Genomic DNA, 14,840 nt, shown 5'->3' on the forward strand with positions numbered 1-14,840 from the left:
TGTTCATTCGGGCACCTGAATATTGTTTTAAAACAGAATTGAAAAACTGAGAACCTATCCTTTAAAAATCTAATATATAGCACTTGATTCTGAGTAGATAAATGACAGCACATGTAAAATACATAAGGAGTGTGACATTATGCCCTAGTGCAGTGGTTCCCAGCCCGGGGGTCATGACCTCTCAAGGGGTCCCGAGAACATTTTAAGGAGTGACAAGATACCTCTAGTTACACATCATAATGTATATCTTTCCTGATGGATTCATATATATCTTCAGGCCTCTGAAAATCCTTTAAATGAAGCAATCTAAGATGGAAAATAACTTTTTGTTTAAACTGCTCACTCAACTCGTGTTAAGACCATAACTTGTGCTGAGGTGTCACAAATTCACATGCTTTATTTTATGAAGGTCACAAGACAGAAAGGTTGGGAACCACTAGTCCAAAGAACAAGCTCATTTTACAGTGTATCAACTGTTTATAATGACACTAACTCAATCTAGCCTCATAAAATTCTTAAAAAGTCTTGCAATTTTGTTACATATATTACTGTAGATGTACTTCTAAAAGGCATTCATGTAAAAAATCTCTCTCCATTCCATTGCCATGCAGCTGCATATCTCTACTTGCTCAGTCAGGCCTTTCTACTTATGTGATATGATGATTATCCAGCTCAAGCTCAAGGTGTGTGCAGATCTGCTCCCACCTGTGCAGAGGTAATTACACTTTCCCTCCTCTCCAAGAGTCATAGCTATAACCATACATAGACCTGCCTGACGTACAGGAACACACCTGTCTATTCGCATACGCTCACATATTCTCAAATATAATCCTACGACCGCCAAACACACAGACAGAAACACCATTCTTATAAGCACATATGCTCATAAAGTTGGCCTCATTTTGAGGGATTTATTGCATTCTAATAAGCATCAATGTGATTTAATACAGCAAGTAATATTCATTTTTACAGAACAATTTAAGACTCTTGGAATCTGTAACACAGTAGTGAAAATGATTCAATATAGAAAAATATATTAAGTACCATTATCAGCATATCCCCACCAGCAAACAAAGAAATGAAACAATTCTATAGCTTTATCATTTACCAAGGGACACACTTTATCACAGAAATTGCAAGAATCGTTAAACATGTGCCAAAATTTACCTATGGGAGAGTTCAGAGGTAGACCACAGGGACTGAATAAACTCCATTCCAAATAATTCAAAGAAAAAACTTGGAAGACCTGCTCAAGAATAAAAATTTGTGCATACACATGAAAATCAGCTGTTTAGAGAAAGAAAGAAATATGTATATTTTATGTATAGCTTTTATATTAACAAGTAGAACTCCATGATTGATAAATCCATCTCATTATAAGATATACATCATTTCAAAAAACAGAACACATAAAGACAATGTTCCCCCATCCAACAAATACAAGTTTTTGCAGTCATATGATCTACAGTTTCATTGATATTTACTACTGTGGGACTTCCTATTTCTCAATAGTAGCTACAAACCCATCATGAAGGAACTAACTACTCTTACTTCATATGTGGTAAAAAAAAAAAAAAAAAAATTCCATGGATCATGTGTCTTAAGAGTCCCAGGCCCTCGGGTGATACTATTTACTCATCGCAATGCAATGTGTGTCATGCTGTATTTCCAGTAAGGGCTGTGTTCATAAGGTGTGTTTGTAAACCCAGCCTAGGAACCTGACAATTAAAAGAGCAGAAATAAAATCCAAAAGTCAAATTGTTGCTAATTATGGGAGTAATAATAATAATAAATTCTGCTCTGAATTTTAAAAGAAATTGTTAATTTTGAGGGACTGTGACTATCTGTTTGAGGAAACTGGCAACGATTTCAAACTGATATGCTCTGCAGCACTTCCTCCATAACCAGTGTTGTTTGTGTTCAGTATGCAAAACAGTAAACTGATACTGGCATCAGTCCATTACTGCTCACTTAACAATCTATTTTATGAGTAACTTTATGAACACACCCAATAATTGCACACATGCACCAAAGATGGACACAAATAAAATGTAATGGCATCTAAGCTAAATACACAAAGTCCATTAACATTTACAAGTCTGTATTACAAAAGGGACATTGTTTCTCCTGTTAGGACATCATAATTAGATTCCATTGTGGTGGTTCAATCATTGTATCCCAGAAAATATTGATTTCAAACAGGAAATTTGACTGTGTCCTGGTTTGATGTTGTTTAGTTCCCGTTGCTGTTGTTCACTCTCTCGCAGCCAATGAGTCTTACTCAAAGGCCCTGTTCTCATAGATATGCTGTTGTCTCTCTGGGTCAGGGCTCTCTGGGTTAGACAGCGGGACATCGTAGATGGGTTCTCCTCCTGCTACTGTGATCACAGTGACCTCTGGTGGTGATTCATCAGGAATATTCTCTTTTGACTCCTCCTCAACTCCCAAGGCCTTCAGGATGTCGCACTTACACATGGGACAGGTCCTTTTCTCCAGCAACCAGGGCTCGATACAGGCTTTATGGAAGATGTGATCACATGTTAGCACTGTCACCACATCACCTGGCTTGTAGGCATCAATGCACACAGCACACAAATGGGAGTCAGAGGTAGTTTCCTCATCCCCTGTCTTCAGTTTGCGCACTTGTAGACGCCCAATCGCCTTCTTAGCCTCCGATTTCAGCCTTCTCTCATCGCGCCTTTGCATGCGCAGGTTGTAAAGACGGTTTGCAGAGATAAACACAAAGTAAGCAATCGAGGCCGCTGTCACAATGAAGAAGGCAATGGAGAGAAAATAAATCCAGTAGCTGTCCATCCAGGGTCCGTGAGGGCTGCCTAGATCAATAATCATGTGAACATCTGTTCCATTCTTCACCAAGTTGACAACCTCCATGCCCTGAACGTTGCCAATCATGATGGCCACAATATCAGCTGCATCCGAGTGTGCCATGAAAGTGGTGCTGTTGCCACTGCCATCCACATTATACACGACCACACCTGATGCTCCTTGACGTTTGGCAGCATTTATTTTGTCACTGAAAGTACAGTTGCCCCTTTTAACCAGGGCTATCCAGGCTGGTGAGCTGGAATTGCGGTTGTAGACAGGATCCTGACCACAGCCTTTGGGGTCTCCCTTTGGAAGTGCAACAATGCCTGAAGCTTTCGCCAGGGGAGAGTTACGGCCATACACCCCACACTCACAATACCGGTCCTCAGTCTTATTGTTGCTGTTAACATAGCTTATTTCCACCATCGCTGTCCAAAATAGCACCGCTGCTGAACAGTGAACAAGTCCTGACAAACACAGCAAAAGAAACAGACCATGTTGTGTCTTCTTACCCATGGTAACGCTCTTCTAAAAAAACAACAGGAGGCACTCTGTTAGCTTCTTTAGCTTCTTTAAAAATCCTTTGTTAGACCCAGTTCCTGGTTGTTTGAGCCACAGCGATCTGAATACAGCTATGGTTTCACCCAACCAGCTGTCAACAGTAATCTGATCTCAGTCTTTGGTAATATAACACGAGCTATGCGTCAGCCACTCACCTCTCGTTATCTTCCTGAACCTTGAACACTGAGCACTCTGCGCAGAGGGCAGAGCGTTGGTATTCAACAAGTTGAAGTGCATAAAACACATAGACCTGTGCTGTTTCAAGAGCCAAGGAACAATATTCGAGAAGGAAAGACGCGATAAGATATGATAAGGACAGTTTCATGTGCATGTGTCAGCAAAAAAAGAGTAGTCCTTCTGAGTTCCCTTGTGTAATGATGACTGAAGCAACTAAGCTGGTTTTTCTAGTTTGACTTGTTTCCTTCCCCTATATCTGTGACCGAGATCACTGCTGGTGAAAAAAGCAAACTCACAAGTATTACTCCACTACTTTGTGGTTAAAAGACAATGCAGTCTGCTTTCAGTTCACATTTTAACAGACATGCACGGACAAATTAGAAATGTGTTATTTAAATCGCACAGGATTCACACAGAATCACATGGTAAAAAGTTTCCTGTGTTTGGATTGCTACAGGCTCCAGGTTAAAAGCATACCAGTGACAACTGAGATGGAACAGGGCATTGTCAAGTTTCCATTGTATCTTCTTACACACAAGTGAAAGCCCACACACACATACACACACACACACACACACATACACAAAGACAGAAAGGTTTCCAGTGACAAAAGAGATGGAGAGGTTTCTTGCCAAGCTACTTTACCTTAGTTCTAAACACACACACACACTCCAAACTACAGTACTCAGGCTTCTGCAGAATGTGCTGTTAAATAATTTATCTTGGTGGAACAAAAATCTGTAAATAAAAGAGAGCCTGGTATTTATTCTTAGTATGGGTGCAGCACACAGTTCTTGATAAGAGGAACAATGGTGCTGCAATGACCCTTAGATTCCTGAAACTGAAATATTTGTCTAAGAGAACAAAGTAAAATGCATGAAACTCACTAATATTGTATTAACTAAAGAGGAACAATGTTTCGTTTTTCTCCGTACCATGTTAGCGTGAATTTAGGGATCATATTTTCATCACAAAGATACTTAAGACTTTCTGCTCCTATACTGGCATCTACTGGTTGGTTAAGGGCCTGAGCAGAGGCAATAACAAAGTGCTGCACTAAGTGAGGATTATTATTTTAACAGTCATTTGAAAAAAAATGACTCTAAAATCTAATCCTAAAACACTGGCAATAATAACAGCTGAAAGGTGTACATCATAAACATGGATAACTTCATATAAAATATATTTTGAAAAATAAATATGTTGATGAAGAATGTTGGTAGTATTATTCTAGGGCTGTAACTACCGATCATTTTCTCAATTTATCGATTAGTATATAAAATATATATAATATAAAATGTCAGAAAATGGTGATAAATAAAGATCCCTGTTTCCCAAAGCCCAAGGTGAGCCCAACCTCTAATTTCCATACCAGGGCCGTTTTTGCCTATTTGCATTAGAAGCAACTGCAATGGGCCCCTTAACCACCAGGGGGCCACAGTGGGGTGGTGCTTTTGTTTGTTTGTTTTTTCACAGACAGAGGGCTACCTTAAATGGCTAAAGTGCTATATTTTATATATCACTTTTATCCTATATTTAAGGTTAATCCATCTGCCTGTCAGACTGATTTTGTTTGCATTAGTTATCATTGGTTAGATAGTGTAGCAAAGATTCCTGTTGGAGGAAAAATGATTAGTCCCCCCCCTCCCCACACTTGGCAGTAAGGAAGAGTGTGGAGGGAGTGAGAGACTTTGTGGATATTAAAAAAGTAGAGCTGCAATGATTAGACGATTAATTGATTAGTTGGCGAATATTAAATGAATTGCCAACTATTTTGATGATTGATTAATCCTTTTGAGTCATTTTTAAGAAAAGAATGTACAAATTCTCTGATCCAGCTTCTCAAATGTGAATATTTTCCAGTTCCTTTAGTCTTCTATGACAGTAAACTGCATATGTTTGGATTGTGGACAAAACAAGACATTTGAAGACGCCACTTTGGGCACTGAGATACAGTGATAACACATTTTTTTACTATTTCCTGACATTTTATGAACCAAACAACCAATCAATTAATCAAGAAAATAATCGACAGATTAATCAATGATTAAAATAATCATTAGTTGCAGCACTATTAAAAAGTTAATAAATGTTATGTAAAACCAGCAGGCAAGTGGAGGGACCGAATGACCAATCCAGTGACCTGCGTGCTGTGAGTTATAACTATTCTCATTAGTCATGGTGAGTCAATTTTTCAGCTGAGCTACCATAGCTAACTCTTGCACTCTTCAGCATGAGACAGTTGACATGTGGTACTGCAGGTGTGCATGTTCTATGGAGAAATGTGTGAGCTACATGTATTATATTTTACTGCTGTGAGATATTACAGTGTTGACCTTAAGTTAAAGGGAAATTTCTGTGGTGTTTACTATGAATGAAAAATTTGAGATGTAAAATGTAGCACATTTATTCTATTTTGCCAATTAAGTACTTTTGCGCTGAGTCATGATGGCGTTATGTGTATAACTGCATATTAGTTCTAGTTTCATACTGCTAGTGTGATAAACAATTGTATTTGTGCATAAGAAGATAATATAGAAGTAAATGTTACTGCTATTATAAAAACATGAGGTGTGTAAGAAATTAATAATGTGTACTGTACCTCAGTTCTTGGTTAAAATTCAATAAATTCATGCGAAATGTTATTTCTAAAATGTTAAAATGGTTAAAATATGTAATCATAATTCATGATTGATATTAAAAACAGGAGAACAGAAATGAATGGGGGATATACTGATACTGATACTGATAATAGATATTCAGTTTACTATCATAGGAGACTGAGTAAACCAGGAAATTTTCACATTTGAGAGTCTGGAATCACAGAATTTGAGCTTTTTCTTAATGATTCAAAACAATTAATCAATTAGTTTGTGGTGATAACTTGCATTTTTAAAAAATAACATCACAGAAAACTGGAGCCAAATTCTATAATTACCAAGAATGTTTGCTGTAAATAAATAAATAAGACATTATTATGAAATAAATAAACTTATATGAATGAATACAGAAAAAAATATATAGTATAGTACAACCATGAAATTGCAAAATAATCCGATAAATTTTAAAAATCAGCTAAAATATTGTGTCATTTTTCCACTTTGTGATGAAACTGAGAGCAGCATTATGAAATAAAATGGCAATTGAGAAAAATGACATTGTGATATGAAAACAGACTTTGAACTCAGGAAATAAAAACAGCTGGAATTAAACAAAAAATACCTGCAATAAACTCTGTTATTGTGAAAAGAAGTATGAGGAAATAACATTTCATGCATTTAAGCTGAATTTTGAAAATGTACTGGCTTATTTCACAACTGTATTGTTATATTACACAACGTATTTGCCTGCGTATTTGTGTGATTCTTTATTTCATGATGTTTTGTTTCCTTTTAAACGCTTTGGGTCTCCACAACATACAGGATGGTCATGCAAAGCTTCACATTAACCAGTGTCTAAACTAATTATACCACACAGGGGCGCCATTTACTTAATGTTGTCTATTACTTGACAGTAAAATATTGTCCTGAATTACTGTCATCCATCATAACAAGAGAAGCAGCTAATTTGGAGAATGTGCCAGGTAGGCTTTTGAGAATATCCCCCTGAGTGGCACCCTTCAAAAAATCTTATCAAGTGTTTTGCATTTATATTACCTGTTAGTTATCAGCACATACAGTTCTCATCATTAACACAATAAATAAATCAACTTACTTGTTTTGTGGGTCCTTATCTGCAGATAATTGACAGTAAATTTAATGTTTCTTGAGCGCGTGGATGTCTTGAAGTGTGCACAGAGAGCGCACGTGCGGTTCACCGGACTGGGGACTTTGAGAAAACTTGGGTCGTGTCTGGATGGTAACCCCGGATTTGCGATAAATCTCGCGAGAATGATTATTTTAACCCAAACCATGATCATTCCCTAATCAAGTGGTTTTTGTGCCAGCTTGTCCCAGCCAGACCTTAACCACAGCGTTGTCACACCATAAAACATAATTATTTTGTTTGTACAATGACAAATATCGCGCATAATGAAGGAACAACGCCTACAAATCTCGCGATAATTTCGCGATTTATTAAGGTTACCATCTAGACACGACCGAAGAGTTGAGGCATGTCTAAACAAGTTCGACCCCCCATCAGTCCCTACAAACAAAAACAACACAGACACCCGTCTACCTGTAGGTGGTGTAACCAGACTGTGTTATATAGTTTACACTACAGCGAAATCATTTGCCCATATCTGAATAGCTGTAATAATTGTATGTAGAGGATCAATATACCGGTATTGATATTGATTTGATGATGAAGACTGTGATATCCGTGTGAAAGCTCGTAAAAAGCAAGTAAGTGGGTCTTTGATTTGAGATTATTTTGCCACATGCTTTGTTTTCATGTTTCCTCAGTTTCTTTCTTTGCATATTTCCAAAAAGATTTGCAAAAAACATTTCAATATACCAACACTGTTTAAATATATATACATATTGGCTTAGTTAACTAACTCCTGAACTCCTGCGTTCATACTGAAACAACCAGTTGTGAATGACATGTTGTGAATTATGATCTCCCTCCTGTTGGGGATATGATCAATCAATCAAAGTATCTTACATAGCTGCAGGTATGTAAATGACGTATCTACTTATTCGAAAGCTTAACTTTTACATGCATGTCAATTGGTGTTGGTTAGGCTAGGTTTCTGAAAAAAGAAAAGAAAAGAAAAGAAAAGGCAAATTTTCCACATTTAAAGCTGTGGTTGGATCGTGTTAAGGTGGGTTTATCCTGCATTACATCCCTGAGGCGCCTCAAACAGGAGTGTGCTCAAGTCGACCGGAATGACTCACAACTCGTGATCCCCCATTCATGGTAACACCAGGCCTTAAAAGATGCTTTCTCCCCCCCAATAATCTCTCTCTTTGCAGCTTGTAGTTGTAGTGTAGTGTTAGATGCAGCGCTAACACACAGCTTCAAGCCACATTTAATCTTTGCATGCTTGCCTATGACTCCTTAGAATAATTCCTAATTTATCTCTTTTTTTGTGTGACTCACCATGAATAAGGTTACAGCTCTGCAGAAAAAGAAAAGAAAAGATTTTATTCCTTACTTCCTGGGATTTGTACTATTTTTATATTGCACGGTCCATCTTGTATCATTCACAGCAAAAACAGCTCAGGAAACCCACTTTGTCAGGGTGCGTCGGGCTCTCGGTAAGAACATTTGTCTGTGTTTGTGATAATTAAGTCTATTTAAAGCATTTTTAAACCCTATATATTTCTACAGATTGTAAGTTTAATTGTATAACCTATTCAATGTGTAATTATACATGTCACGGCTCATTTTTGTGCTTTACAAAGTGTGGGTAATCAATTGTGGCTCAGCAACTGTGACAGTGTTTTGCTCCACTAATTCTCATGTCTTATTGGCATGAAATACCATGTAACTGCCATGTAAGAGTTTTAACAATACAGTAGGCTGGTTGTTTGGGATGACAGGTGTTTGTCATTGATGAGCACTGAGCAATATGTGTGTCCTGCTGTTTCAGAGAATGAGACAGAATGCATCTTACCACAATCCTCTGAGTTTCCTGACGGCTTCTTCACGGTGCAGGAGAGAAAGGATGGAGGGCTTGTCATTTATTTTATGCTTATTTTCTACATGCTTTTGGCTGTCGCAATAGTCTGCGATGATTACTTTCTGCCATCCTTAGAGGTGATCAGTGATCGTAAGTGAAATGAAATATAGGCTATTTGATGTCTGTGTGTGTATGTGTTTTAAGGGATTGTGGGGAAGGGTCAATGCATCATTACATAAACTATAACTGTAATGTAAATTGGCATAATAGGATTTAGCCTATAACTTGTATTAAATCCTTAATAGTTTTATAATAGCTTATATGTATATTCCATTATAACATAACTATTAGACTAGGCTGTAGCTGTTTTAATAAGGGATATTTTTTCAGACTTAGTTTATGTTTTACAGTAGGCCTGCGACTAATGATTATCTCCATTATTGATTAATCTGACCATTATTTTGTTGATTAATCTATTAATTATTTGGTATATAAAATGTCAGAAAATTGTGAAAAAAGTCTGTTATCATTTCTTTGAGTTCATGGTGACATCATGTCAAATCCTCACACTCAAGAAGCTGTAACCAGCAAATTTTTAGCGGTTATGCTTAAAAAAATGATTAAAACGATAATTCAATTATCAAAATAGTTGCTGATTAGTTTTCTGACAACCGATTAATAGACTAATCGTTGCAGCTCTGCTTTACAGATGCAGTAGGCAGATAGACAGTAATAATATGTAGACAGATTGTGTAAATTTATAGTTATCATTTACTATATTGTATGTTTAATAAAAAATTGAATTCCTGGAAAATAACTTTCACCAGGGTGTGGATGGGTTGTTTCTACCATTCTACTCTGTGTTTCTATTGTTGCTTTAGATGAGGATATGTGCAGGCTACCTCTATCAGTAGTTATACTACATAAACTTAATTAATAAACTGAGTGGGGGTGAATAAATAAAATACAATGTAATCTCATAGACACAGCATAGACAAAGCTTTAATTATTTTCAGTTGATGATTTTGAGGCTGTAGTTTGGTTTGTTCTTGTGTTGGATTGTACAGTATATCATCAGGTGCGTTGTCTTGTACATGCTGTGTTTATATAGTCATGCATTCTTTCTGGTTTTTTGTGTCTCTCTCAGGTCTGGGTCTGACCCAGGATGTAGCAGGAGCAACATTTATGGCAGCTGGGAGTTCTGCACCTGAACTGGTCACAGCCTTTCTGGGTAATCATGCATTAGTATGATAATTACAACCACCATTGTTGATGATGACACCGGCATCATCATCACTGTCGCTGTCTCCTTACCCAACCAGATGAACTGTGACTTCCAACACCAGATGGGAACAGAAAGAGAATGTGGCCTGTGATTAGGACATATTTCCTCTAGGCACCTTATTTGCTCCCCAGGCCTTTCCTTGTCCTCCTCATCAATGCTGCCAAGTTGTCTCATTGTCTACTGTGCTAAGATGTGTTTTTTTTTAATGTGTGTGCCGTGACAGGTGTGTTTGTGACAAAGGGAGACATTGGGGTCAGCACCATTGTGGGGTCAGCAGTCTACAACCTCTTAGGAATCTGCGCTGCATGTGGACTCTTGGCCTCTATGGTACATTCTGACACGCACACACAAACACATTCATATTGCACTCATATAAACTACCTGTACATACAATAAAAGAAGCACCTTTACTAGGTCAAAGCAGAAGAATCCTTGTTTACAGTGTTTTATTTACTGGGTCAAAGCGGAAGAATCCTTGTTTATATTGTGTTTATATGCTGTAAACCATTTATTTTGTTTCCTTCATTAGGCAGGGCGTCTCACCTGTTGGCCTCTGTTCAGGGACTGCCTGGCATATGGTATCAGTGTTGCTGCTGTTATTGCTATAATATCTGATAACAAGGTGTACTGGTGAGTGTGGGCTGTGACTGAATATGACTTACCTGTAAAAGTGGTTGTAAAAGACAAAGTTGAATACAGCTGTTTATTGTATCTTGTGACTATGGACAACAAAACAGCATAAAAATAGATCAGAGGTAATGAAAGAACTGTGTGGTACAGTGCTGTGACTCACAGACATTTATTGCACTGACAGTATAATACAGTGCAATAATACCATATCATATCATAACAAGCAAATCAGTGTTTATGACACGCTTCCACGTGTACTGGAACAACATAATTTTGGTGAGAGCAAAATAAGACACACTGTTAGCTAAAGAGTAATGTTTTATTATGATCAAGATATAGAGTTTTGTAAAAGCTAAACTAGATATTTTGCTTTAAAGTAAAAAAGAGATCAAATTGAACTGTAATAAATGCACAACAAACAAATTGGTTAACAACACCAAAAAGTAGAACATGTTTGGTTTAATAAAAGAAGAAAGAGAAATCATTTTGTCTGAATATATTGATTTTTAAAAATCACCTTCCTCAAAGTCATTCATACATGTATGTCTTGTTTACAGGTATGACGCTGCCAGTCTGTTGCTGGTCTACGGTGTCTACATTGTGGTTCTGTGCTTTGACCTTCGCATCAGCGAGTTTGTCCTGAGGAAGGTGAGTCCTTGCTGCACCTGTCTGGGCAAAGGGTCTGGGGAGAAGACTGAGACGCAGCCACTGATGGGCTGGAACGATGACACAAGTCTGCGAGTCCACAGTCGCTCCAGAACAGACAGTGGGATCTTCCAGGACGACTCCGGATACTCTCATCTCTCACTCAGCCTGCATGGCCTCAATGAGATTCCTGAAGGTGAGATGCACCTCGCAGCGACTATGTACTCAGTTTTTCAGCATTTTCAACCTGATGTGTCCAGCTGTTGACACACACAAGCTTGACTTTTATGACCCTCTGACGATATGATAGGACCCTACTCATAACCTGTTTGTCTGCCTGCACCCCAGAGCGTAAAAGTGTGTTTGCTGTGCCGGAGAGCGACTTGAAAAGGATCCTCTGGGTTTTGTCTCTACCCATCATTGTTCTGCTTTTTCTGACCATCCCTGACTGCAGAAGAAGGTTCTGGAAGAAGTGGTTCATGATAACCTTCTTCATGTCAGCTGTCTGGATTTCAGGTTTCACATACCTGCTGGTGTGGATGGTCACTGTTGTCGGTAAGCACTGTTTAGCTAAGCATTCAGTGATGAGTTTTTGTAAAAGTCTATATATTTCCTTTAAGTCTTTTAAGTGATCAGCAGGTGTAAATCAGCCTGTCAACTCACTGAGGTATGGAGCCTTTGTGGATCACAAGTGTTTGAAACTTGTGAGAAAAATGTGTGATTTGCAGAGTAGAATCACATGTTGGTCTGCTGGCTAATTCCTGAGATGCCATTGTCCTGGAAAGTTAAGAGGGGGGTTATTGTAGCTCCAGTGGGCCATGTGCCTAACCAGCCACAGCAGGATTACAGCCTGCTTCACCCCTAAGGAAACACAGTCATGTGAGCTCTGGGTGTATATGCAGAACTACCCACAGGCACAGGTCCAAGAACAGCTTCATCCCCATGTACAACTGAGATGTAAACTATAAAGCTGACCTAAGATCAGGCTAAAAGGGCAGCTTCATCATGTGACAGTGGTAGGTCTACTGAAGTATAATGAGATTATTATTCCAAAGTCATAACATAGGCTCAGATGGAGAGAGAGTTTAGTCTTATGAAAGAGCAGATGTGAGCAGACGTGAGGTTGAGCAGATACAACGCAAACATTCAGTATGTGATTGATTAGGTTTCCCTGTGGCTCTGTTCTGCTCAGTGATAACTCAGTAACATCATACTGCATGATTCAGAGGTCTCCTGAAAGTCTACAGGGAGGATGAGGATTCATTTCAAGTGTTGGTTCAAAACAGCGGGTTAATATTTGGGTCCTAGTTGAGCTTAAGACTGTGGGTGGGGCTCTTCTGGGTGAATGGGGTTTTATTACGTCAGTATTTCTAAAATCCTGACTACAGCCCTGCCTCCAGTGACAATTTATTAACCCTATAGCCACAGTTAAGATCAGCGGTTGTTCTCTTTGTGGCCTGATGATGTTGGAGGAGTCTGACCTTTGTTGGTGTTATGTTAATATAGGTGAGACACTTGACATTCCTGAAACAATAATGGGACTCACTCTGATGGCTGCTGGAACCAGTATACCTGACACCATAGCCAGTGTGATGGTGGCCAGAGAAGGTAACATCAGTGTCGTGTTTTATCAGCTACAGTTCACAATGTTCCTGGTTATAGTAGCTTAAGGACCCCCATAACAAAAAAAATATGAAAATGTTACATTACAATCCTTTACTTCACCACTATTGAGGAAAACTTCTTTAAGTACTTCGTTATGAGCAACACTCCTGATTGATTCTCACAATTATATTCGAATCTGGTAACTGCCTAAAATGGAAGTTTTTAATCAGAGCTTTGCTGTCGAAGTATTGGAGTCTCTCTTCTTGAAACACATTAAAGTGATAACTATTACCTACTTATTCAGTTTTCTAACTCAGATTCCCATCTGGCATTTTGAAAATGACAGTAACAAATGTAACTTTAATACCCAAATTCTGGGCATGTGTAGAGATTTAAAACCAGACTTATCATTTTCTCTGCTGAACAGGGAAAGCTGACATGGCGATGTCCAACATTGTGGGTTCAAATGTATTCGACATGCTCTGTCTCGGCCTGCCTTGGTTCATCAAGACTGCATTTGTGGACACCAACAACCCCGTAGAGGTTAACAGCACTGGACTGTTCTTCATTTCCTCCACACTCCTCCTTTCAATCGTCTTCCTTTTTGTCGCCGTTCATGTGAACGGGTGGAAATTGGACTGGAAGCTGGGAATTGTTTCCCTCATCTGCTACATCCTCTTTGCCACTCTGTCCATCCTGTATGAGCTGGGGATTATTGGCAATAATCCCATAAGACTGTGCAGTGACTGAGATCTGACCTTCCCAGGACCAAAGCCATATTTACTGAGACTCTTAACAGTCCAAAAACACAAGAAAAAATGTTAAGTCTGTAAGATCTTCAAATGTCAAGACAAGGAAGCATGAGCCCACTCCAACACACATTTAAAGATATTGTGCCACAGAAGACGTGCTGGTCACATCTCAGGAGGAAGATAATCTCTATTATAATATATTTTTCACAAAAGGTGCAAATGTGCCAAAGATCTTGATACTCTTGTGTATACCTATCAAGCCTATGACCTGGATTGTTACACAATGAAGACCCATTATCCATTAAATTCTGACATGTCCTACTAAAGGCACATAAACAGAGAATGTGTTGTCATAGGAGTGAACAACTGACCGGATTGAAGTAATAAAGGTGTCCATTGAACTCATTTCACCTTGTCTTTCCTTCTAAGCAGGCCAGTAAGTCACAACAACAAAAAGAGCATCATCTTCACAACTCTGATAAGGTTTTATGGGCAAGTCCTTATTGCCTGCAAAGGCGGCAGCGGAAAAAGCCATAAGTAGTAAAAAAAACACAAAACTTTCCACTTGTCTACTCTTACCTAAAAAGTAGAAATAAAATTACTTTTTTTTATCAGCTTGCAACTCTGCAAAGCTTACATGGACATCACACACTTCACTAATGTGTACTGAGATTTGTTACAATGCCAGTATCATCAAAAAGTGGTGATCCTATCCAACTTTAACAAAAACTACTACTGGTCCTGGAGCACTGGAAATTTAAATAGCTTGCTGTCGTTAGAGTTGGAGACT

The 14,840-nt window shown here is 38.4% G+C and overlaps 2 protein-coding genes across 5 annotated transcripts in view; one reads left to right on the forward strand and one right to left on the reverse strand.

The window, feature by feature from the left end:
- LOC121884843 (E3 ubiquitin-protein ligase RNF128-like) overlaps positions 1 to 7,583 on the reverse strand; it is a 40,299-nt gene extending 32,716 nt beyond the window's left edge. The window contains exons 1-2 of one of the 3 annotated variants that reach the window (XM_042393922.1): positions 7,279 to 7,583; positions 695 to 3,293 (exon numbers count right to left, since the gene is read on the reverse strand). In XM_042393922.1, the coding sequence (XP_042249856.1) occupies positions 2,278 to 3,293; positions 7,279 to 7,483 (1,221 nt within the window). In that variant the 5' untranslated portion in view covers positions 7,484 to 7,583 and the 3' untranslated portion in view covers positions 695 to 2,277. Of the gene's footprint in view, positions 1 to 694; positions 3,355 to 7,278 lie in introns of those variants that run through there. The other 2 variants (XM_042394008.1, XR_006092436.1) reach the window with 2 other exon arrangements.
- A 124-nt stretch (positions 7,584 to 7,707) lies between these two features.
- On the forward strand, positions 7,708 to 14,455 carry slc24a5 (solute carrier family 24 member 5). 2 transcript variants are annotated; one of them, XM_042393795.1, is made up of 10 exons: positions 7,708 to 7,910; positions 8,721 to 8,768; positions 9,104 to 9,283; positions 10,281 to 10,364; positions 10,642 to 10,745; positions 10,948 to 11,048; positions 11,606 to 11,889; positions 12,042 to 12,248; positions 13,200 to 13,301; positions 13,726 to 14,455. In XM_042393795.1, the coding sequence occupies exons 3-10, from the start codon at positions 9,202 to 9,204 to the stop codon at positions 14,046 to 14,048; spliced, it is 1,287 nt and encodes a 428-aa protein (XP_042249729.1). In that variant the 5' UTR covers positions 7,708 to 7,910; positions 8,721 to 8,768; positions 9,104 to 9,201; the 3' UTR covers positions 14,049 to 14,455. The 2 variants fall into 2 exon arrangements, with proteins under 2 accessions (XP_042249729.1, XP_042249653.1); XM_042393719.1 differs by lacking the exon at positions 7,708 to 7,910 and having other exon boundaries at positions 7,921 to 8,768.
- Positions 14,456 to 14,840: the final 385 nt, after the last annotated feature.

This window comes from Thunnus maccoyii, chromosome 1 (assembly GCF_910596095.1).
Source record: "Thunnus maccoyii chromosome 1, fThuMac1.1, whole genome shotgun sequence".
NCBI classification, from domain to species: domain Eukaryota; kingdom Metazoa; phylum Chordata; class Actinopteri; order Scombriformes; family Scombridae; genus Thunnus; species Thunnus maccoyii.

What these genes read in the sequence shown, in the direction of transcription:
- slc24a5 (XM_042393719.1), top strand. Translation starts at nt 8,612, where the DNA reads ATGAATAAGGTTACAGCTCTGCAGAAAAAGAAAAGAAAAGATTTTATT. An exon ending in GTGGACTCTTGGCCTCTATG is followed by an intron (nt 10,746 to 10,947) that starts GTACATTCTGAC and finishes TTCCTTCATTAG; the next exon opens with GCAGGGCGTCTCACCTGTTG. An exon ending in TGTGATGGTGGCCAGAGAAG is followed by an intron (nt 13,302 to 13,725) that starts GTAACATCAGTG and finishes TCTGCTGAACAG; the next exon opens with GGAAAGCTGACATGGCGATG.